The sequence below is a fragment of the Ovis aries genome, chromosome 10 (assembly GCF_016772045.2).
Source record: "Ovis aries strain OAR_USU_Benz2616 breed Rambouillet chromosome 10, ARS-UI_Ramb_v3.0, whole genome shotgun sequence".
NCBI classification, from domain to species: domain Eukaryota; kingdom Metazoa; phylum Chordata; class Mammalia; order Artiodactyla; family Bovidae; genus Ovis; species Ovis aries.
The window spans coordinates 28,948,825-28,973,098 of record NC_056063.1 but is presented as its reverse complement, the minus strand read 5'-3'; the positions used below and the strand labels follow the sequence as shown (position 1 = coordinate 28,973,098).

Sequence of the window (24,274 nt, the reverse complement as noted above, 5' to 3'; positions counted from 1 at the left end):
CCTGCTATCCTTATGGTTTTTGTATAAGCAGAAAACAGGAAGCCTCCTTAACCTCACTCATAGCTATTCTCAAGGTCAGCACATGAACTCAGCTGTCAAGGACTGATTACTCTGGGACTTTTCTAGCTTCTCTCAGGCTTTTCCAATCTGTTTTCCCCAAGGCCATGAGCACCAGCTGCACAAAGTAAAGATCTGATCACATACTTCACAAACCCCAAACCCCTCTTTTGCCTCATTTGCAACAGCTATGGTTCCCAAACTTTTGGGGTTTCACAGGCTTAAAGTTGGCTCCTCATTTTACCAAACAGCTAAAGAAACAAAGCAAAAACACAGGGACTTCCCTAGTTGTCCAGTGGTTAAGAATTTGCTTTCCAATACGGGGAGGTGGGTTGGACCTCTAGTGGGAAACTACTGAGCCAGGGGCTCTAGAGCACGAGCGGCAACTAGAGAAAAGCAGGCGCGCTGCAAGGAATGATCCCGTGAGCCGCCAGTCAGACCCAAAGCAGTTCAGTCAATAAATAAATTTAAAAAACCCACACAGGACATGTAAAATACATGTTTTCAGAACTTCCTCTCTCCTTTATCAAATAAAGGGAGGAAGCGCAAGAAGATTCTGCTCTCATGGGGCCAGAAATGGCGGGGGAAAAAAGGGTAAGGCTAAGGGAGAGAAAGCTCACCTGGAAGTTGGGCCTCCCAAGCGGCTGGCTGGAGTCAACCGGGGCCAGCTTGCTCTTCCTCTCCCGAGGACTCGAGGAGTCTTCCTCCAACAGCTCCTCACGCGGCTGGAGTTCCTCGGGGGGATCCTCTTCCGACCTTGGTGGTGGTGATGGTGGTGGCAGTGGCGGGGGCGGCTGGCCAGCCTCGGGAGGACCCGAGAGCGCCTGCCGCAGTTGCACCTGGCCCCAGTGGCCGGGCACCGGCGAAGAGACGCCCCAAGCAGACGCAGGTGCACTGTGGCCTGCGCTGGCCCAGGGGGAGAGGCTGTCCAGGGTGCGAGGCCCCAGAGAGCACTGCACAGATTTGCCCACCCGGAGGCTCACCTGCACACCCACATCTTTGGTGTTGGCCTTGCGCAGCCGCAGGCTCAGGCCGGGGTTCATATGGGAGAAAACGGCCATAAGCTGGGCTCTCTTGTAAGGGTCCATGCAGCAGTCGGAGGCACTGGAGGGCATCAGTAGCCTGGGCCTGGCCAGGAAAGTGGGGGGAACATTGGTTTGCCTCCAGAGCGGTTGTCCGTGCTCAGAGAGTCCAGACTGGCCCAAACGCAGCATGTTCCCATAGCCGGGGTACAAGCTGTAGGGAACACAGAAGACACGCTCCATCCGACCACCTGGCGCCCAGGCGCAGCGCAATATCCCGAGGCAGTTTGTTTCAGGCCTTGTTTTGTCTTCCACCTTCACCCGCCCCCTTTTTCTCCAGGTCACGTTGGTTCACGTTCTTCCGGAGCTTCTCCATTTATTTCAGATTCTGATGAGTGCTGCTGCCTATTACCCAAATTGGAGGAGGGAAGGCGATATCCCTACATTGAGGCCTAATTGCCACCTGATCCCTAATTGGGCTCTCTGCCTCTCAATTCACTGCTCTTGAATCTTTTTTTTTCAAAGCTGTTTTTCATTTAACTTCTTATTCACACACATGCTTTAATTAGTAATTCTAATTTATTCCTATGCATGCATAGTCTTCAGTCATCCAACTCTTGGTGATCCTATGAACTGCAACTCACCAGGCCCCTCTGTCCATGGGATTCTCCAGGCAAGAATACTGGAGTGGGTTGCCGTGCCCTTCTTCCCAACCCATGGATCGAACCCAGATCCCCTGCATTGCAGGTAGATTCTTTACCATTTGAGCTACCAGGGAAGCTCCAATTTATTCCTATACTGACTTACAATTTCAGAGACTGTGTTTTAAAAATAAAAAAGATTGAATACAAGCAGCAAAATTTGAGCTGCCGCACTATTAGAGTGAGCATAAAGAAGACAGTGTTATGGCAGGATGCATAAATATAAAAAACCTGGTTCTGCAGCAGCAAGAAGCATAGTTATGGGGGTTGGCGGGACAGTGTATTTAGTGAAAAAATAGATTTCAGAGGGTTGTATAACATGCCAACCGTTCTCATTAGTCCACTCTAGTGAGAATTCTCCCCAAAAGGGGAAAAGCAGCAAACTGTTCTTAGAGGTTAAACGCAGACTTAATCACAGGATAGTTAAGTATCTTAAGTAAAAGACTTGAACTGAAACTTGCGCACTGCATGCTAAATCGCTTCAGCAGTGTTCCACTCTTTGCAACCCCATGGACAGTAGCATGCCAGGCTCCTCTGTCCACCTGGGCCTTGTTTACTAGACAACTTACTCAACTGGATGATTCAGTTTCCCCATTTGACAATACCAGAAAATTTATAAGATTATCATAAGGTTAAACGTAATATTACTTATAAATCAACTGGATGATTCGGTTTCCCCATCTGACAATACTCAAAAATTTTTAAGATCATAAGGTTAAAGGTGATATTACTTATAAAGCATAAAGAATAACTCACAGATGCTCATTAAGAGGTAGCTGTTATTGGCTAAAGATCACAGGCCTGGGTATCTGTGCTATTTAGACCTAGATGATCATAAGCTTTTGTATCTATGTGTATTGCAAAGGTGTCTACAGCCAAGGATAATGATCAAACTAAAATGACACCTCAGGTACCAAGTAAATGGCACCCTTTTTCGAATCCAAAGTTGCTTTCACTGTTCGTCGGTCAGGAGCCTTTGGATAGTAGCAAGGCCTATGAGCCACTATCACCTTCAGAATCCAGTTGAAAGCTTTCGAGATCCTACAGTAAACACCTGAATTAAGCCTTGTGCTAGCCATAGCCCATACTCTGTGAGTGAGACTGCTGTCTTCCAGGGCAGTTTCAAGAGCAAGTCAGGCACAAAACAGGTGCTTAGTATCCTAGGAGCGTCAAGGATACGTCAAGGATACTACGGAAGCCTGCAGGAGGAAGTATTATCCAAAACTACAGGAGACTTGAGATAGGCTTAACAACTTTTCAAGCCGGGAGAGTCTCAGAGGTTTTTGAAATTCTGCTGCCCAACAGCAACACGCAGTCTATAACCAATGTACGCTGGCTTCAAATCTCAGCCCCTTCCACTCTATAGGGAGCTCTCCGTTGGGCAAGAAGTCATCCGCACCGACTGAGCACTGTGGGGTTTTCTAACGTCTGCCCACTTTGGGCGACGCCCTCTTAGTAGAGAACAAAGACTTCACAGACCGCAGGCCGCGTCGGGGGCGGGGGCGGCCATCCAAACGAGAGACGGAGCGGAGGAGGGGGAAGGCAGGGCGTATACATGGGGCGTGGTCCCTCCAAACAGCGCGGCTTGGTACTCTGAAGGCTCGGAAGAAGAGAACGAGCATCCCGGCTCTTTCTTTAGCGACTCCGGACTGACGCGAGGTTTATCCCTGGCCACAAGCGGCAGCACTGACGGCGCGGCCACAGTCTGATTCCGGTGGGCGTTTACGCTGCGTGCTGCGTCATGGCGTCATCGCGTGACATATCCCGAGAGCGGGCTTTTGGCGCGAGAATCTGAAACCCGGTGGGTGGAGGTGCGGCTGCTGAAGTTTGCTGTCTGGGGCGGTGGGTGTCCGCGAAGGAGCTTGAGCGATCCCGTTTCTTATCTGAGTACCTGTGCGTTGTTCAGCTCCTCTGGCCAAAAACATAAACCAGCTTCACCTCTGAAGGCGGTTAGTGTTGGCAGGGGTGGAGAGTGGAGATGGGCAGCCTTACGCGGTCTCAGGCAGCGGGGAGCGCCTCCGGTGCTCGGGTGGGAGCCGAGCCTCCTGCCCTCACTGGTCCTTTCCCGTTCCGCACCGACAGGGGGAAGGGATCAGGTCCTCGGCCGGAGGCTCCAGTCCCGCCCCTTCCCGGGGACTCCTTGGCCCAGCTTCGGGCGCCGCTCGGCCCACATGTCCCAGGCTGAAATTTCCTTCATTGGAATCACGATGAAGTTACTTTACCGGAATATTGCTGTTTTGGAAAATGTTTCATAGCCTGTGGCACATTGTATCTGCCTCATCGCTTAGTCCCCAGGTAGTTGCTGTATTAACGAAAATTTACTGATTGGGAATTGTTTCCCGGTGTTTATCTAATAGCCCTCTGCTAACTGCGCAGCCACTGGCCACACGTGACTAGTTAATGAAGATTAAATAATAATTTAAAATTCTGTTCTTGAGCAGACTTGCCACAGTTGAGATGAGTCATGTGGCTAATGGCTGCTCTATTGGACTGCACAAATACAGAATACTTACTTGCCCGCGGTGAGTTCGATTCTTGTCTTAAACAATGTAGCTTCAGGCAGGTTTACCTCTTCCGGTTTTACCTCAGACTCACTTAGCAAGGACTGCATACGTGTGAAGTGTGTTTTGGTGTTCTCTTTTGCAGACTCACCAAACTTTGAAGGAATAGTGTAGATAAAAATGCCGATTGGATGCAAAGAGAGGCCAACTTTTTTTGACATTTTTAAGACGCGATGCAACAAAGCAGGTATTAACAGTTTTTTATATGAATTGATCTTTTACATAGAGAAAAATGTTTTCAGAAAAATGTGTAATTATACATGCTTGTTGAAAAGAATCCAGTGCTTAACGTTTTTGTTTACACCATAAACTGTGCTTTATGAAGTCATAAATCAGAAAAGTAATCATTTACAGTTAACCAAATGATCGGTGTAGAACCTGTGGTGGATAAAGAGGAAACTGGCCCCTTGATGAGTGGCACTGTTTTTAAAGCAGAGACTTTCTAGCAAGTTAGAAGCATTAGTAACATAATAGCAGAAGTTGTCAGTTCTCCTTACACTCGTAAAATGATTGAGGACTGAGAGTATTTGTTTATCTAGGTTACCATATTAGAAATTAAAACTAAGAGCTTTTAAAAACATTAAGTTAATAACAAAAATAAATTCATTGCATGTTAACATGAATAATATGTTTATGAAAAATAACTTTTCCAAGAAAAATGTGAGGAGTGACATTACTTTAAAATTTTGCAGTTCTCTTTACCATCTGGCTCAATAGAAGATAGCTGGATTTTCATGCTCATTTTCAAAGAATTGCATTTAATTCTTTACAATACGTTGTTTGATAGAAGTATATGAAGAAAACCATACTTTACACAGAAAATGTAGTTAGAAAAAGGAGTGTTTTTAACTGTTTTCACTTTATTGTGGGTAGTTTTCTTTGGTATTATACCAAACTTAAGTGGGAGTTTCTTAAAAGTTGCAATGTGGAATCTGAAACCATGTAATGAATTTTTTGTACTCTTTTTACATTAAATTCAATTAGTCTTTCTTGCTCCTGAATAAATCTTTTACCCATGTTGTGACATCATCCATGGTTTGATTATTTGAAAAATACTGATGTTCTGAATTACACAAATATACCAAATATTGACACATTCCATTAGACATTATTAAAAAATCACATTGGTTACTTCACTGATCTCATCAGAAAAGTCTTTTCAGGTTGGGAAGATGTCAAGCTGACAGAGAACAAAGTTCTAATTCTCATTTGAAAACTCACATTTTATCTTTGGCAGCAAACTGTTGTTTTCCCTGCAGTAACAGGACATTTCAAGAAAATGTCCACCAAATACCCAACTCAGAATAACTTAGTCATTCTTTCTAGCAAAAATGGCTTTCCATGAAAAGTGCTAATTCAACTCACAACTCATCACATGAGTGCTTTTTCCAAATAACTATTGTACTTCAGTATGCAGAAATGGTTTTATGTGTGCTCTCCATTTTGTCACTAAGGACACTTTAAGTTAAACTTGCTTTTTTGGTTTTTTGTAACAAATTCATGGTGATGAAAAATATAGTAACTCCTAGTACAGTTTGTGGCCACTGCCATGATTCAGGCAAAGCTGTCACCAGTTTTACCCACCACTGCTGTAAATGTCAACATTGGGAAAAAGGCAAATGATGTCTAATATGAAAACAGTTTTGACCTTACAGACCCCTTGAAAGGGTCTTGGGGAACCTCCCCTCAAGTGGTCCACAGGCCACATTTTGAGAACCACTACTTTAAGTATAGAACATAAGAGAAATTTTGTTCTCTAACAGAGAATCTATTCCGCTTGATTTGTGAGTCTATATGTCTTGTGTACCTATAGACTTGTCACAGCCATTTATGTAGTATTGTATCTGTGGGTTGCATTCTTACTGTGGATGATTTTTATTTCTGAATCGTGAATATAAAAGAAAACTTTAAAAAGCTAATATAGCTAATAATCTTGTAAAAAATTTCTGTTCTACCTTGCTACAGATTCATAACAGACTAATGAACTTGTTGAACTCATTATTGACTAAATAAGTGTTAATACGCCTTTCTTACACAAACGTTACTGACCAGGGAAGCTTCAGTATTTACTTGTATAACAAATCACTGGTGTTAGCTTCTGCAAAAATCCTCCAGTTAATAATATGTTAATTAGTATGTCTTAAATGTAATTCACCAGAGAAGGCAATGGCAACCCACTCCAGTACTCTTGCCTGGAAAATCCCATGGATGGAGGAGCCTGATAGGCTGTAGTCCGTGGGGTTGCTAGGAGTCAGAGACACTGAGTGACTTCACTCTCACTTTCACTTTCATGCACTGGAGAAGGAAATGGCAACCCACTCCAGTGTTCTTGCCTGGAGAATCCCAGGGAGGAGGGAGCCTGGTGGGCTTCCATCTCTGGGGTTGCACAGAGTCGGACATGACTGAAGCAACTTAGCAGCAGCAGCAAATGTAATTCACAGTCAAAATCTCAAGCACCCTTTTCTGTATCATAATCTTCACTGGCTCATGGGTTTTATTGTGTCACGATTTTTATTTTCCTTACAGATTTAGGACCAATAAGCCTTAATTGGTTTGAAGAACTTTCTTCAGAAGCTCCACCCTGTAATTCTGAACTTTCAGAAGAATTAGAATATAAAATCAGCAGTTACGAAACAAACCCATTTAAAACACCACAAAGGAAACCTTATCATCAGTTGGCTTCAACTCCTGTAATATTCAAAGAGCAAAGTCTAACTCTGCCACTGTACCAGTCTCCTTTAAAGGAATTACATAAATTCAGATCGGATTCAGGTAAGTAATGTGATGTAGTTGACTAGGAAAATATGACCAGTAATTCAGACAGACCTGTGCTAAAAATCCCAACTCTGTTGTTAACTATATCAGGTTGGTCAGATCGATCTCTCTGGCCACTTTCCTCACCTGAAAAGCGGAAATGATTAAAATACTACCTAGGTTTAGATTAAAAAAAATAATGTAGGTCCTTGATAAATGTTCCTTTTTGTCCTTCCTTTGATTAATATATCCTGCCCACTGAGACTTGATAAATTATATCTTTCCTATATAGAAAAACCTAGGGCTTGTTTTGATGTTGAACTAAACTATTTTTGCAGGCCGTCAAAGAGGACAGAGGTTTTTTTTTTAACAATAGCTATAATGTCTTTTGATTTGGTAGCACTTTCTCTGGCCTGCATGCCAGGTGTTTACAACTTATAAGAAGATTATATATTTATAATCACTTGCTTAAGTAACATACTCTTTCTTTGGAGTAGTACTCTAGTAAGAGGAGCTAACAGTATACAAATTTTGTACAGTTTAAGGTGGAATGTGGTACATGTCAGAAGAAAAGTACAAAAAGTATGATGAGAATTAAGAAAGAAAGCATAAATAGTATTGAGGGCAGTTAAGGGAATAATTCAACTGAATTAAACCTTGCAGAATAAGTGAGATTCAGAAATTGGAAGATGGAGTAGAGTGGGCATGTTCTAGGCATAGGAAAAACATGAGGAAGAATATGTAGTCTGTGAAGTTAATATCAAGTAATTCAGACTGGAGTGCTGTATGTTTGAAAAGGGCTAGTAAATAACCTGAGGCTAAAAAAAAAAAAAAAAAGCAGATCGGTGGCAAACATTGAATGCTAGGCTAAAGAAATTAAATTTATTTGATAAGTTGTTGAACAGAGAAAACAAATGTAAATTTAATCATGCTACTTCCTGCTTCAAACCTATGATTACCTTCTTTTGCCCTTATGATAAAATCCAGACTCTTTAATATGACCTACAAGGTCCTTTATAATTTGTTCTCATTAATGCTTGCCTCATCTTGCCATAATTGCCTTTTTACACACTCTCAGTTTACCATTCAGTGATACTGAATTTTGTTTTCTGGAGCTACAGGGAGGCCTGGCGTGCTGCAATTCATGGGGTCACAAAGAGTCGGATACGACTGAGCGACTGAACTGAACTGATGCTCTGTGGCTCTTTACATATTGTTGCCACTGCCTAGTACTTACTTTTTAAGCTTTTGCCTAGCTAATTGACACTCGTCTTTCAGATCTTGACTCATCTCTCTAGGAAGTATACTTCCTAGCTTCTAAGAAGTAGTCTCTGTTTCACTTACTTAGCTTCTAGTGAAGGAATCTTACTTAAGCAATTGTCCTATGATAAGTGCTATGAAAGAGGAAACTCATGGTATTAGGAAGCGCACACATGAAAGGGAGTGTAGGTAATGGGCAAAGATTTTCTTATATGTTATTGCATACCTAATGGCATACATAGTAGGTGTTCAGTAAGTATTTGTAGAATAAATGAATATCTTGTTTAGAAAGCCTAAAGATTTGGCAGCTGTCTTTGGAGATGTGCTTTTCAAAATGTGATCCCTGGACCATTAGACTCTCCTGAAATGCTGATTGAAAAAAACAATTCCAAGCACTTATCTGAATCTGTTCAATTAAAATCTCTGGAAATAGAGGTTATGATGGTACATTTTAAACTAATTGGTGACTCATAGAAGACAAGACTGCAGGCATTGAGATTAATTCAGTTCAGTTACTCAGTCGTGTCCAACTCTTTGCAACCCCATGAATCGCAGCACGCCAGGCCTCCCTGTCCATCACCAACTCCTGGAGTTCACTCAAACTCATGTCCATTGAGTCGGTGATGCCATCCGGCCATCTCATCCTCTGTCGTCCCCTTCTCCTCCTGTCCCCAGTCCCTTCCAGCATCACAGTCTTTTCCAATGAGTCAACTCTTCGCATGAGGTGGCCAAAGTATTAGAGTTTCAGCTTCAGCATCAGTCCTTCCAATGAACACCCAGGACTGATATCAATTAGCAGGCATATATATAATGTTCCAGGTGGCGGGAGGCAAGTGCCTGAGTTAGAATAATGGTCATGAAAGTGGATATGGAAGGTAGAAATAGAGGACCCTGCATTAACCTTAATACGGGGAATTCACAAGAAAGGATCAAATCATAGGTCCAGGGCATGACTGAGAACATAGTGGTGACATTCGTAGAAATTGTAAGCTCTGGGGGAAAAGCTGGTTTGAGAGGGAAGAGGTTTGAAAGGATTGAAAAAAAGGTAGGTTTGGACTGCAATTTTAAATAGTACTGGGATGTGAAGGTGGTGATGTCCTGAGAACTTTTGGGGAATATAAGTCTAAAGCTAAAGACAGAATACAGGTGGGAGAGAAAGCTGTAGGAATCAACTCTGTTTGAAAAGTGAAAAAGTCATCACATGTGGTGAGAAAATTGATGATGATGAGGGCTAGGATAGAGCCTTAGGGAACGTGAAACAAATGAAATGTGGAAATCATCCATTTGAGAAAGGGAATCATCCATTCAGCAAACATCCTGTGCTTGCTTTGTGCCTAGTAGCTTGCTTGGCATTAAGGATACAAACATGAATAAGATGGCCTTTGACCTTTGGACCTCAGTCCCGTATAGGAGAAAATACACAAATATCCTGGTTGGTGTATGTTATAATAGGAGCATGTACAAAGCACTGTGTTATGGGCATAGCAAAGGAAACAGCCACCTGTCTTAGTATCATCAGGAAAAGCTCTGTAAAATGACATATACTGAATTAACTGAACCTTGAAAGACATACCTAGAGTTGGTGGTTTATTTTCTAATTGTAATATGCTGGGATTGGTCTTTCTATAACCAGGAAAGGATAGGAATGAATTAATAAGGCTGCTGTGGACTCACAGCAGAAGCATTAACTTTTTTAAGCTTATAGTACATTAATAATTCTGTTGACCAGTCTTAAGACCTTTCGCTTTTAAGTTTACTTTAAATTCAGTATTGAAATGTAAGACTTAAGCTATTTTTCACCTACTTAGTTCACTTCTAATATCTAAAATATATTTTTTAATTATCCATTAAATTCCATGAGGAAGTTTGCTATTTCTTCTTCTTATAAGTCTTTCCTTTTGCATAAAATCACATGAGTTTATTTTAACCATCATTTTGCTTATATATGAGATCCTCAAGTTATTTGGAAAATATTAGGATGTGAACTTTGTTTTGTCCAGTTCTTTTTTTTTTTGCTTTTTATTTCTCACAGTTTCTATTCTTTTGTGTTTTCTTTTTATTGCTGACCCAGTATTGATACCTTTTGTTAAATAAAATCCTGTGTTTACATTAGGGTTCATTTTTTTGTATAGTTCTTTGAACTTTGGCAAATGTGTAATGTCATATACTCACCATTACAATATATACAGAATAGTTTCACTACCCTGAAAATCCCCTATGTTCTACCTATGCACCCTTCCTTGTGCCTAGACCCCTGGAAACCACTGATCTTGAACTGTATTCAAAGTGTTTTATGCATTTATATACATAAATGTTGAATGGAGTCAGACATTCTTTGAGACATCACTTTTTGGAAAGGAATTCACTTCAGACTGAATTCCCCATATATTCTCCTTCCAGTATAGATGAGACTTGTTTTTAAATACTTCTACAGAATAAAAATTCACAATCCAGAACATATACATCCTCACTGCATTATTGTATGTTTCAGGAAAGGATATTGCCAACAGTAAACACAAAAGTTGCTGCAGGGTGAAGGCTAAAATCAATCAAGCAAATGATGTTATCAGCCCACCTCCAAATTCCTCTCTTAGTGAAAGGTATGATGAAGTGACTATATTAAAATAAAGGAAACATTTTCCTATATATGATTTTTTTTTATAGAGATGAATCTAATCATCATTGTAATATCTTGCCTTAGAGCCTGGTAGAGGATCTTCTATTTTAAAATAATTTCCTTTTAGAAAAATCCTTGAATACAATAATTTTTACATTAGAAACATTTACTCTGTTTTTCTTATAACATTTAATTCATTGTTTTTCTGTGTATCTGTGGAATTTTTATGTAACAAAAATAAATGATGAAAAGCAATGCCTTTGAAATATCCAGTTTAAAATAATTTGTATACTCTGAATCTGTGCAGAGAGTTTGATTCACTTTATATAATTTTTAAATTCAAAATATACAATTCCTAGCACCTAAAATTTGTGACTACTTTATACATTACTTTCAATGGGGATTTTAAACATAACTTAGTGGTTACTTAATTCTTCATGAGATATTTCCTTTTTTAAAAAGTAATCTAAGAAATTACAAACTAGTATAATTCTAATTGATATGACTGGGATTCCTTTTTTAAAATAAGATTAGTATTTTGGTTTTTTTGCTATTTTCATTCTCTTTGAATAACTGAGGGATTTGTTTTGTTTCCTTTTAGTCCTGTTGTTCTGCGATGTACATATGTAACACCACAAAGAGAAAAGTCGGGTATGATTAAAAACAAGGCCTTTTATTTTTCATATACTATTAATTCTAATAAATATAAAACTTAGTAGTTTTGTCTCTTGTTTTATCCCCAGTGGTATGTGGAAGTTTATTTCATACACCAAAGCTCATAAAGGTAAATAGTTTATTTTTACTGTATAGTACTATGTAGTAATTGAGAATTTGCCAATGCTATTGTAATTTTGCCCTGAGTCTTACAGTTATGTACCTACTGACTCACGTAGGCATTCGATAAGTGATACATGAAAAAAAATAAGTGAATAGAAAAATTCTCAAGCATCTGTTCACTTCTATGAAATAAACGATTTTCCTTATTTCAGGGTCAGACACCGAAACGTATTTCTGAAAGTTTAGGAGCTGAGGTGGATCCTGATATGTCTTGGTCAAGTTCTTTGGCCACACCACCAACACTTAGTTCTACTGTGCTCATAGGTAATACCCGTGAATGTATATTATATAAGACAGTGTTGATAAATTGTCACCTATAATGCCTCTGTTAAAAAATTATATGAAAAGATAAATTAGTAGCCAGATTAGAGAATCTATCTTCATTAGGTATGTTACTATTTCAGAATAATTTTATTCTGTGTAGTGTTGATTGAGATAAATCTCAAGTGAATCAAATAGTATTTTGCCATGCTTAGTCACTCAGTTGTGTCCAACTCTTTGAAACGCCAGGGACTGTAGTCCACTGGACACCTTCATCCATGGGGATTCTCCAGGCAAGAATACTAGAGTGGTTTGCCATGTTCCCAACCCAGGTCTCCTGCCTTGCAGGTGGATTCTTTTCCATCTGAGCTACCAGGGAAGCAAATAGTGTTTTAGAGGCATCAAATTAATTTATATACAAACCAGGATTTTTTTTACTTTAGCAAAACTATCATTACATTTTGATTCCTCTTTAGTTGGGCATTTAACTGTCTTCTTTTCTTGCTTAGATGAAATAATATAGGTTAAAGCATGTTGAAAAGTAAGAAGTATTTAATATGATATACCTTTCAACTGTATTATCTAAATATACTAAAATCTACAAGCTTTAGCTTTTAAATCATGATTTCACAACTTAATCTGATTCTCTAAGCCTTTGTGGACAGTATTATCTTCAAGTTAGAATCATCAAACTATAGTTTCTTACCAGCTTATCAGTGGTAGTAAGGGAATGTGAATATAACTTATCCACTGTGTTGACTGACCTCTCTAATTACTATACTTGGATTAATTCATTTTGCTTTAAATGTGTTATTTAACCCAACAATGCATGTTTCTTTTGAGGTCTAACTGAAAAATACAGAAGTTTTACATTAATTTTAGTGTATGATGTCTAATACAGTATAGGTAAATTGAACTGTTTTTTTAATTTACAGTCCAAGATGAGGAAGCATCTGCAGCTGTGTTTCCTAGTGATACTACTACTGTAAGTAAATATTACAAAGTGATTAAACTGTTGTGGTTGCTTTGAATGCCTTGAGAAATTATTTATCTTGAATTTTTCATTCTTTAATTTATGATTTTATAAGCCTTTAGGAAAGTCTCTAAACCTGTTTCTATATGTGATTTTCTTTGACTTCCTATGAAAATCTACTGTCTCTCTGTTTAAGAATAAGTTGAATATACTATGTGCATAGTGAGAATTTCTATACTAGTGATTTTAAAATATAACTTTTGCAGATTTTGAAAACATATTTTTCTAACCATGATGAAAGTCTGAAAAATAGTAAGTTTATCCCTTCTGGGCCAGACAGCGACAACAAAAATCAAACAGAAGCTGAAAGTCATGGTAAGCCCTTCTGTTTAATTGAATGACTGTTCTTAACTGACATCATTGAAATAATTGCTCATCTTTTCTTAAAGAGAAAAAACATTAATTCTCCTTTCTTTATTACTGAAGGTGTTGAGAATAGAAACTAACTTCATTTAGATTAAAATGTTTAAACATCATGCTAGGATAATACTATTCAAAGATGCTATTGTGACCCCAAAACAAAACCCATAACTCAAAACTTGGAGATGCACAATAAGACTTAGAATTAACAAAATGTTAAGACCTTATCTCTAATTAGAAAGTAAGCATGGTTGCAGATACACCAAAAGTTACTCAATCAGGTTATTGGAATGTTCCATATTCTTCAGTTCAGGTCAGTTTAGTCGCTCAGTTGTGTCCAACTCTTCGTGACGGCGTGGACTGCAGCATGACAGGCCTCCCTGTCCATCACCAACTCCTGGAGCTTACTCAGACTTATGTCCATCAAGTCTGTGATGCCATCCAGCCATCTCATCCTCTGTCGTACCTTCTCCTCCTGCCTTTAATCTTTCCCAGCATCAGGGTCTTTTCCAGTGAGTCAGTTCTTCGCATCAGGTGGCCAGAGGGTTGGAATTTCAGCTTCAACATCAATGAATATTCCAATGAATATTCAGGACTGATTTTCTTTAGGATTGACCAGTTTGATCTCCTTGCAGTCCAAGGGACTCTCAAGAGTCTTCTCCAACAGCACAGTTCAAAAGCATCAATTCTTCTGCGCTCAGCTTTCTTTATAGTCCAACTCTCACATCCATACATGACTAATGGAAAAATGATAGCTTTGACTAAATGGATTTTTGTCAGCCAAGTAATGTCTCTGCTTTTTAATATGCTATCTAGGTTTGTCATAGCTTTTCTTCCAAGGAGTAAGCATCTTTTAATTTCATGGCTGCAGTCACCATCTGCAGTGATTTTGGAGCCCCCCAAAATAAAATCTGACACTGTTTCCACTGTTTCCCCATCTATATCCCATGAAGTGATGGGACCGGATGCCATGATCTTCATTTTCTGAATGTTGAGCTTTAAGCCAACTTTTTCACTTTCCCCTTTCACTTTCATCAAGAGGCTCTTTAGTTCTTATCTTTCTGCCATAAGGATGGTGTCATCTGCATATCTGAGGTTATTTATATTTTTCTCAGCAATCTTGATTCCAGCTTATGCTTCATTCAGTCTGGCATTTTGCATGATGTACTCTGCATATAAGTTAAATAAGCAGAGTGGCAGTATACAGCCTTGATGTACTCCTTTCCCAATGTGAAGCCAATCCATTGTTCCATGTCCAGTTACTAACTGTTGCTTCTTGACCTGCATAGAGATTTCTCTGAGGCAGGTAAGGTGGTTTGGTATTCCTGTCTCTTTCAGAATTTTCCATAGTGTGTCGTGATCCACATAGTCAAAGACTTTGGCATAGTCAATAAAGCAGAAGTAGATGTTTTTCTGGAACTCTCTTGCTTTTTCCATGATCCAGTGGATGTTGGCAGTTTGTTCACTGGTTCCTCTGCCTTTTCTAAAACTAGCTTGAACATCTGGAAGTTCTCGGCTCATGAACTATTGAAGCCTGGCTTGGAGAATTTTGATTATTACTTTGCTAGCGTGTGAGATGAGTGCAGTTGTGCGGTAGTTTGAACATTCTTTAGCATTGCCTTTCTTTGGGATTGGAATGAAAACTGGTCCATTCCAGTCCTGTGGCCACTGCTGAGTTATCCATATTTGCTTGCATATTGAGTGCAGCAATTAAACAGCATGATCTTTCAGGATTTGAAATAGCTCAGCTATAATTCCATTACCTCCACTAGCTGTGTTCATAGTGATGCTTCGTTAGAACCACTTGACTTCTCACTTCAAGATGTGTGGCTCTAGGTGAATGATCATACCATGGTGGTTATCTGGGTCATTAAGATCTTTTTTATATAGTTCTTCTGTGTTTTGTTGCCACCACCTCTTATTATCTTCTGTTTCTGTTAGGTCCATACCATTTCTGTCCTTTATTGTGCCCCCTTGGTATCTCTAATTTTCTTGAAGAGCTCTCTAGTCTTTCCCATTCTATTGTTTTCCCCTATTTCATTGCACTGATCACTGAGGAAGGCCTTCCTATCTCTCCTTGGTATTCTTTGGAACTCTGTATTCAAATCAGTTTATCTTTCCTTTTCTCATTTGCCTTTAGCTTCTCTTCTTTTCTCAGATTTGTAAGGCCTCCTCAGACAACCATTTTGCCTTCTTGCATTTCCTTTTCTTGGGGATGGTCTTGATCACTACATGTTCTTAGTATGTGTGTATAACTGTATAAATGTGTAGGATTGGGTATCGTGTGTGTGTGTGTTTGTATAAAATCAGATTTTACTGTTGGTTGTAGGGCCACAAAATTAATTAGGAACTTACAATTTGATAAATTTTAATATTAAATTGTGTTTATCTAGTAAAATTGAGTAAACTTTATTGTATAGACCTGGTAAAGAAAGGTTATTAGAGTTTGAGTGTGAATAAAAGGCTGTGAGTACACTGGAATCAGTCTTGACCAGAAGAACAGGGCAAGGTTGGTGTCTCCCTACCCAAAACATAGCTAGCATTCAGCATAACTCTTCAAATGCTAAATTATGTGTTATTTAGTTTATACTATTTCTATGAAAAAGGTTTGAGGGTAATATAAATTATATGGTTGTGTTATAAAATGTTATTAGTAATACTTACATTATAAATTTTAACAGGATTGGAGAAAATATTAGAGGATTCATTTGGTAAAGTAAGTAGCTGCAAAGACCATTTTGAAAAGTCACTGCCAAACGTCCTAGAAGATGAAGTACATGAAACAGTTGCAGGTATCTCTGAAGAAGATAGTTTGCCAGTATGTGTTTCTAAATACAAAACAAAAAAGCTACAAAAAACGAAAACTGGCAAGACTAGGAAAAATATCTTCCATGAAACAAAAACAGATGATTGTGAAGGAGCTAAAAAGGAAATGACAGAAAGTAAACATTCATTTGTATGTGAAACAGAACCAAATGACAGTGATCCATTAGATTCAAATGTAATAAATCAAAAGCCCGCTGGGAATGGAACTGACATAATCTCCAGGGAAGTTGTACCATCTTCAGTCTCTGAATGGTCTCAGCTCACGCTTTCGAGTCTAAATGGAACCCAGGTGGAGAAAACGTCTCTACTGCATATTTCTTGTGACCAAACTAATTCAGAAGAAGACTTCATAGGCACAGAGAAAGACTGTACCAACTTCATTACTTTAGAAAATTCTTTGCCACATATTTCAAGCATATCAAAAATAGTGAAGATATTAAATAAGGAAACAGTGATAAACAAGACAGATGAAGGGCGGTGTCTTGAATCTCATGAAGATCCCACTACTATGGGACAGCAAACACTAACTGACTCTTCTCCACTTCAGGGCATCAAAAAATCTACCTTCAGGATAAGAGAATCTCCTGAAAAGATACTTAGAGAAGATTTCTCAAATAATGTGACTGATACAAACTTGAAAGAAGAACCAGAAGACTCTAAAAGTGAATCAGAAATACAAACTATTTACTCACAGAAAGAGGATTTTGTATGTTCAAGTTCAGGGGATAATGAGAGCTGGCCAGCCACTACCAAACACACTTCAGAAGCTTTGAAGAGCACAGGTTTAATATCCACTTTGAAAAAGAAAACAAAAAAGTTTATTTATGTTATAAATGATAAAACAACTTACCAAGAACTGAAAATACAGAAAGACCAAGAATCAGAACTAACTAATTCTTCAGCCCAATTTGAAGCAAAGCCTTTGGAGGCACCACATACATTTACAAATGTTGATTCAGGTACCTCTTTGTGTGTATGTAAATAGTGTATATAGTTTTATGGATGGTGATAAATTTCTAATTTGAACACGTGTATCTTTCTTTAACCTTATTTGAAAACATACTGCTTACTTTCATTCTATAATTTTTTTGGTCTGTCTGCTGTCATTTTTTAAAAAATCTATATATTCCATATCAGACATTGTTGTTTAGGCCTTTGATTACCAGTGTTCAGAATCATTCCATTCAAACTTGTTGGATCAATTTGCATGGTGTATATATATATGTATACACATATATATGTATATATATAAAATCATAATAACTCTTGAGACAGCATGTGATTGATAAGCACCAAGAACTTGGCTACTTAATTCCTGCTTTAATTTTCAGTATTTGTTATATGCAAGTTGGATAGTTCTATCAATATGTTGTGCTATTTAATATGTATTTTCTCTAAAGCATGTAAAGAATAGAAAAAAATAATTGTTAGCTAAGTTGAATGTAAGGCAGTCATAAAATAGTGACATTTTTGTTGTTGTTACACAGTTTTCTTAAATAGTTAGAGGTTGCTTAGAGTTATTACTAAATCTTGGTGTCAGGAGTGTGCATAGTAAAAGCCATTTTTTATTTGAGCAAAAGTTTATTTATCAGTAGCTCTTATGTGTGTTCAATCTCTGGGTCAAGAAGATCCCCTGGAGAAAGAAAATTCCATGGACAGGGTAATCTGGTGGCTATAGTCCATTAAGTTGCAAAGAATCAGACATGACTTAACACATACATACTGTATATTAAAAGGTGATTTTATCTCCCTCTGAGAATCTGAGAATATTTGAGTGGGTGTTAGTATTTTAATGAACAATGGGCTTGGTGGAACTGGAGTACAGAACTGCCTGAGATTTAGGTTAATTTCCAGAGGAAAATGTATATATCAGAGATAAAACCAATAAAACAGTGGTTAGTGAATAAATAAAATGAGACTAATAATTTTGACTTGTTAATAGATTTCCTTCTCCAGGGGATCTTCCCAACCCTGCCCGGGTTCGATTCCTGCACTGCAGGCAGACGCTTTACTGTCTGAGCCACCAGGGAAGCCAGAAAGTCAATAAAATTAACTAAATATTTGCATATATAATTGAGATTAAGTAATATTTCAGGCCCTTCATGTGTAGCACCTGTTTTTAAAGTTCATTTTTTGGTTTTCTTCAATGTGAAAGACTGAACCAAAGGAAATGGTTACTTTTTTAGTTGCTTTTCATTACCTTGATTTTCTAACTCCTATTACATCAATATTAGCAAAGAATTCTTTTCTAATGTTATTTTCTAACAAAAACACTATGAATTTTACTTATGGTAGCTAGCTACATACTAATTTTAATTGACTTGATAAATATTATTAAAAAATACTAGGTCCTCTGTATCTTTAGTTGGGAAATGTAGTAACTTCAAAATAGAGAATATTTAGAATTCTTTCCTTTAAACTTGACATTCACTTCTTGCTTTTCATGTAATTCTTGTTTCAGACACTGTCTTTTTAGACACTATCTTTAAAATATTTAGTGAATGTGATTGATGATACTTGAATTTTATCTTGTCACTTTGTGTGTTCATGCTTAGGTTCACTGCATTCTTCTGTCCAAAAAAACTGTTCACAGAATGATTCTGAAGAACCATCTTTGTCTTTAACCAGCTCTTTTGGGACAGTTCTGAGAAAATGTTTTAATAATGAAAGCAGTTCTTCTAATAATCAAAAAATATCTCAGGATCTTTATTGTAAAGAAACAAACATTAATAAAGAAAAATGGCAGTCATTTATAACCACAGAAACTGATTATGTGTCATGCTTGCAGGACAAGCATTGTGAAGATAATCCAAAAAGCCAAGGTGTTTCAGATATAAAGGAAAAAGTCTTGCCTGTAGTATGTCGCCCTGAATTGCCACATTCAGAGGAATGTAGTGATACTGTCTTCCAATTCCAGGAGAGTTTTTTACATGACCATGAGAATACCACCATTTTAACTCCTAGCTCCAAGGATCTTCTGTCAAATCCAGTTGTGATTTCTAGAGGAAAACAATCATATAAAATGTCAGAGAAAATAAAATCTAAGAATTGTGAAGCAGGTTTTGAATTAACTAAATATATTTCCATGGAAAAGAATCAAGAAACATGTGTTTTAAATGAAAATTCTAAGAAACCTGAGATGTTGTCACCTGAAAAATATATAACAGGAGCATCACCTTCTGTGAAAGTACAGTGCTACCAAAATATGAATCTCACAGTCATCCATAAAGACCAGGAAGAAACTACTTTAATTTCAAAAAGAACTGTCAACCCAAACTCTGAAGAACTTTTCCCAGACAATGAAAATAATTATATCTTTCAAACAACTAGTGAAAGGAATATTCCTATTTTAGGAAACATTAAGGAAATTCATGAGGCAGACCTCAGTTGTTTAAAAGAACCTGTTCTTAAGAACTCTGTCATAGTAACAAGTACAGATATGGATGGCGGACAAGCAGCCAAAGTGTCCATTACAAAAGATTCCGTCTCATCAAATATAGTCCATGATCTTATAGAGAAGAATAGAAATAGTATAAAGCAACAACCAAAGATGACTTTAGGTCAAGATTCAAAGCCAGATGTGTCCCTAGATACAGATACGAGATCCAACAGAAATAACTTTTGCGGGGACAAATGGGCAGGACTCTCAGATTTGACTTCAAGTCACAGTTTTGGAAATGGCTTCAGAACAGCTTCTAATAAAGAAATAAAACTCTCTGAACACAACATCAAGAAAAGCAAAACGCTCTTCAAGGATATTGAAGAACATTATCCTGCTAGCTTAGCTTGGGTTGAAAGTGTAAAATCATTAGAAAATCAAAAGAAAGAAGGCCAACCTCATGATCATGATTCACAGTCAATTGATACAGTGTGTGGGTATGTGCAGAATGGTGCAGTTGTTTCTGATGGTGAAAACAGTCACACGACTCCTCCAGTTTTATCTTTAAAGCAAGACTTCAATTCAAACCATAATTTAACACCCAGCCAGAAGGCAGAAATTACAGAACTTTCTACAATATTGGAAGAATCAGGAAGTCAGTTTGAATTTACACAGTTCAGAAAACCAAGCCACAGATTACAGAGTAATCCATTTGAAATGCCTGAAACCCAGATGCCTGTCTCGAATACCACTTCTGAGGAGCAGAAAGATGTTGATCTTCATCTCACAGCCAGTGTCCCATCTCTCAGTCATGTAGATAACAGCAAGAAATGTGGTTTAGTTGGACATGAGCAAAAGTTGATCTGCTTGTCAACAACCAAGTGTAACAAAAGTGTTTCTGGTTCTTTAACAGATAAAAGTGAAGAAGAGTTTAAGGGCTTTTATTCAGCTCGTGGCACAAAATTGAATTTTTCTAATGAAGCATTGCAGAAAGCCATGAAGCTGTTCAGTGACATTGAGAAAGTTAGTGAGGAAACTCCTGCAGAAGTAGATCCAGGAAGTTTCTCTTCAGATCAGTGTAATGATTCTGATGTTTCTATGTTTAAGGTAGAAAATTATAGCAATGATAAAAATTTAAGTGAGGAAAATAATAAATGCCAACTGATACTACAAAGTAACTTTGAAATGACCACCAGCATTTTTGTCAAAGAAAATACTGAAGATTTCAAGAGAAATACTGAAAACAAAGATAACAAATGTACTGATTTTGTTTGTAATTTAGGAGAATCTGATGGCTGTGCTTCAAGTAAAAATGATACAGTTTATGTTCATAAAGACGAAAGTGGCTTACCATATACTGATCAGTACAACATACATCTGAAATTATCTCATCACTTTATGAAGGAGGAAAACATTCCAATTAAAGAAGGTTTGTCAGATTTAACTTGTTTGGAAGTTATGAAAGCTGAAGAAACATTTAATAAGTCAGATAAAAAGGAGCCAATTGCTAATAAGATGAGGCAAAATATAAAAGATTTTGGTGTTTTTGATTTGTCCTTTTGGACTGCAAGTAGGAAAAACATAAGGGTTTCTAAGGAGTCTTTAAATAAAGTTGTAAATTTCTTTGATGAAAAATGTACAGAAAAAGAATTTAATCATTTTTCAGATTCCTCAAATTCTGAATTACTTTCTGGCATACATATCAACAAAAAAGACATTTCAAGTCATGAGGAAACCAGTATGTTCAAAAACAAAATGTTGAAAGAAAGCAGCCCAGCTGGTATTGAAAATCAAATACTGACACTCCAGCAAAGAGAAAAATGTGAACTCAAAAAGATCAGAGAACCAACCATGTTGGGTTTCCATACAGCTAGTGGGAAAAAAGTAAAAATTGCCAAAGAATCTTTGGACAAAGTGAAAAATCTTTTTGACGAAACAAAGCAAGACAATAGTGAAGTGACTGGTTTTATCCATCAAGAGGCAAAGATGCTAAAGAACAAAGAGGTTTGTAAAGAAGGGCTTGACTTAGCATGTGAGATAGTTAAAGTAACTGCCCCACAGCATGAAGAGATGCAGAATTCTCTAGAGGAGAAAAAGCTTGTTTCTGAGGAGACTGCCATGCCACCCAGGTTCTTAAGTGATCATTTACACAGACAAACTGAAAATCTCCACACATCACATAGTATCTCTCTGAAAGTTAAAGTACATGAAAATATGGAAGAAGAAACTGCAAAAAGTCCTTTATCTTGTTACACAAACCATTCCACTTTTTCAGCCATTGATAACTCAGCTTTAGCGTTTTACACAGGACATGGTAGAAAAATTTCTGTGAGTCAGGCTTCACTACTTGAAGCCCAGAAATGGCTTAGAGAAGGAGAATTGAATGATCAACCAGAAAAAACAAATTCCTCCGAAATTATATGTTTAAAGGAATATACTGGGGATTATGTACAAAATCCTTCTTGTGGAAACAGTTCAAACAGTATCATAACTGAAAATGACAAAAGCCTCTCTCAAAAGCAAGATTCAACTTCCTTAAACAACAACATGCCTAACAGCTATTCATATCATTCTGATTTTTGTCATTCCAGTGAGGGATTTAATAAATCAGAGTATCTCTCAAAAAATAAAATTGATAATTCTGGCATTGAGCCAGTAGTAAAGAATGTCAAAGATAGGAAAAACACTAGTTTTTCTGAAGTAATACCTACCATAAGAGAAACAAACATAAACCCACAAGCTTTAGACAAAGATAGTTGTGTTCTGAAACTTATGACTAAGTTTTCACCATGCAAAAATAAAAAGACAGCTGTTGAAGTGGCCTTATCTAATTCAAATAATTTTGAGACTGAACCACCTGCATACAGCACAGCAAGTGATCAAATAGCCTTTGTTTCAGGTGAAACAACAGTCAGAGAGAGGTTTACAGACAACTGCAGGAACATATATATTAAGCAAAACACTGAGACTAAATCAGGCACTGACCAAACAAAAACTGTGACAGAGTCTCATAAGGCATTGGGTGACTCAGAGGATGTTATTTTCCCTAACTCTCCAGATAATGAAGAACATAATATGCATTCACAGGATGTTTCTCATGACATTCAAGGTGAACCAATTTTACAGCATGACCAAAGTACTTCTGGATTGGAGAAAGTTTCTGAGATACCACTTCGTCATGTTGATTTGAAAACTTCTGATAGATGTAAATTTAACATGGGAAACCATCCCAGGTCTGTCTCTTCTATGAATGCTTGTGGGATTTTTAACACAGCAAGTGGAAAATCTGTCCAAGTGTCAGATTCTGCATTACGAAAAGCAAGACAGGTATTTTCTAAGTCAGAAGACAGTGCCAAGCAACTCTTTTCCACAGTGTCGTTTGAAAGTAATGAGCATTCAGACATATTCAGAAGAAAAGACAATATTATGGCACATAACCCCCCAAATTTACTATCATCTGCTTTCTCTGGATTTAGTACAGCAAGTGGAAAACACGTTCCAGTTTCTGAGAGTGCCTTACGCAAAGTTAAGGGAATGTTTGAAGAATTCAATTTAATCGAAACTGAATATAGTCTCCAGCATTCACCTACCTCTACGCAAGATATATCAAAGATACTTCCTGTCTCTTGTACTGATAAAAGAACTCCAGAACACTCTCTAAGCTCCAAAATGGAAAAAGCCTACAATAAAGAATTTAAATTATCAAACAACTATAACACTGAAAGTGGTTCTTCAGAAAATAATCACTCTATTAAAGTTTCGTCGTATCTCTCTGAATTTAAGCAAGACCAACAACAGTCAGTATTAGGAACCAGAGTATCACACATTGACAACATTCATCTTACGGGGAAAAAACAAACTTTGCCTAAAAATATAAAAAAGGAAATTGGGAAAACTGAAACTTTTCCTGATCTTGTGAAAACAAATACAGAAATTTGTTCTACTGACTCCAAAGACCCAGAGAACTATTTTGAAACAGAAGCAGTGGAGATTGCCAAAGCTTTTATGGAAGATGGTGAGCTGACAGATTCTGAATTTCCAAGTCATGCGAAACACTCTCCTTTAACATGCCACAAAAATGAGGAAACAGTTTTGTCAAATTCAAGAATAGAAAAAAGAAAAGGAGATGCACTTATCACAGTTGGTAAGTGTCTGTTTTTGCCTTTCGGTCTCCCAGTCGCTTTTTAAATTAAGTCCTTAAAATTCTGGTACAATGCTGCTGCTGCTAAGTCGCTTCAGTCGTGTCTGACTCTGTGCGACCCCGTAGACAGCAGCCCACCAGGCTCCCCTGTCCCTGGGAGTCTCAAGCAAGAATACTGGAGTGGGTTGCAATTTCCTTCTCCAATGCATGAAAGTGAAAAGTGAAAGTGAAGTCACTCAGTTGTGTCCGACTTTTTGCGACCCGATGGACTGCAGCCTCCCAGGCTCCTCTGTCCATGGGATTTTCCAGACAAGAGTACTGGAGTGGGTTGCCATTGCCTTCTCCCTCTGGTATGCTAGCTTGTAACAATCAGGAAATTATACACTAAGTACATTTTTCAGACTTGTGTGTGTAGTTTGGTTTCATTCTTGATATCGCTGAGTCTGTGTACCAGGAAGTCATTGG

General features: G+C 37.9%; 2 protein-coding genes across 47 annotated transcripts in view; one reads left to right on the top strand and one right to left on the bottom strand.

The window, feature by feature from the left end:
• Window positions 1–3,518, bottom strand: part of ZAR1L (zygote arrest 1 like) — a 91,239-nt gene extending 87,721 nt beyond the window's left edge. For all 35 annotated transcript variants that reach the window (XR_009595243.1, XR_009595244.1, XR_006060961.2 and 32 more), the window contains exon 1: window positions 678–3,518. Coding sequence is in view for 7 of the 35 variants with exons in the window: in XM_027973019.3 (XP_027828820.1) it covers window positions 678–1,322 (645 nt within the window). In the remaining 28 variants the exon portion in view is untranslated. The remainder of the gene's footprint in view (window positions 1–677) is intronic.
• Window positions 3,519–3,539: 21 nt separating this feature from the next.
• The window catches only part of BRCA2 (BRCA2 DNA repair associated), a 53,901-nt gene continuing 33,166 nt past the window's right edge, over window positions 3,540–24,274 (top strand). For 10 of the 12 annotated variants that reach the window (XR_009595234.1, XR_009595233.1, XM_060394457.1 and 7 more), the window contains exons 1-11: window positions 3,566–3,729; window positions 4,427–4,528; window positions 6,868–7,113; window positions 10,847–10,955; window positions 11,574–11,623; window positions 11,716–11,756; window positions 11,962–12,073; window positions 13,006–13,055; window positions 13,310–13,418; window positions 16,145–17,248; window positions 18,845–23,812. Coding sequence is in view for 10 of the 12 variants with exons in the window: in XM_060394457.1 (XP_060250440.1) it covers window positions 4,462–4,528; window positions 6,868–7,113; window positions 10,847–10,955; window positions 11,574–11,623; window positions 11,716–11,756; window positions 11,962–12,073; window positions 13,006–13,055; window positions 13,310–13,418; window positions 16,145–17,248; window positions 18,845–23,812 (6,856 nt within the window). In the remaining 2 variants the exon portion in view is untranslated. Of the gene's footprint in view, window positions 3,730–4,426; window positions 4,529–6,867; window positions 7,114–10,846; window positions 10,956–11,573; window positions 11,624–11,715; window positions 11,757–11,961; window positions 12,074–13,005; window positions 13,056–13,309; window positions 13,419–16,144; window positions 17,249–18,844; window positions 23,813–24,274 lie in introns of all 12 variants that reach the window. The other 2 variants (XM_042254798.2, XM_042254797.1) reach the window with 2 other exon arrangements.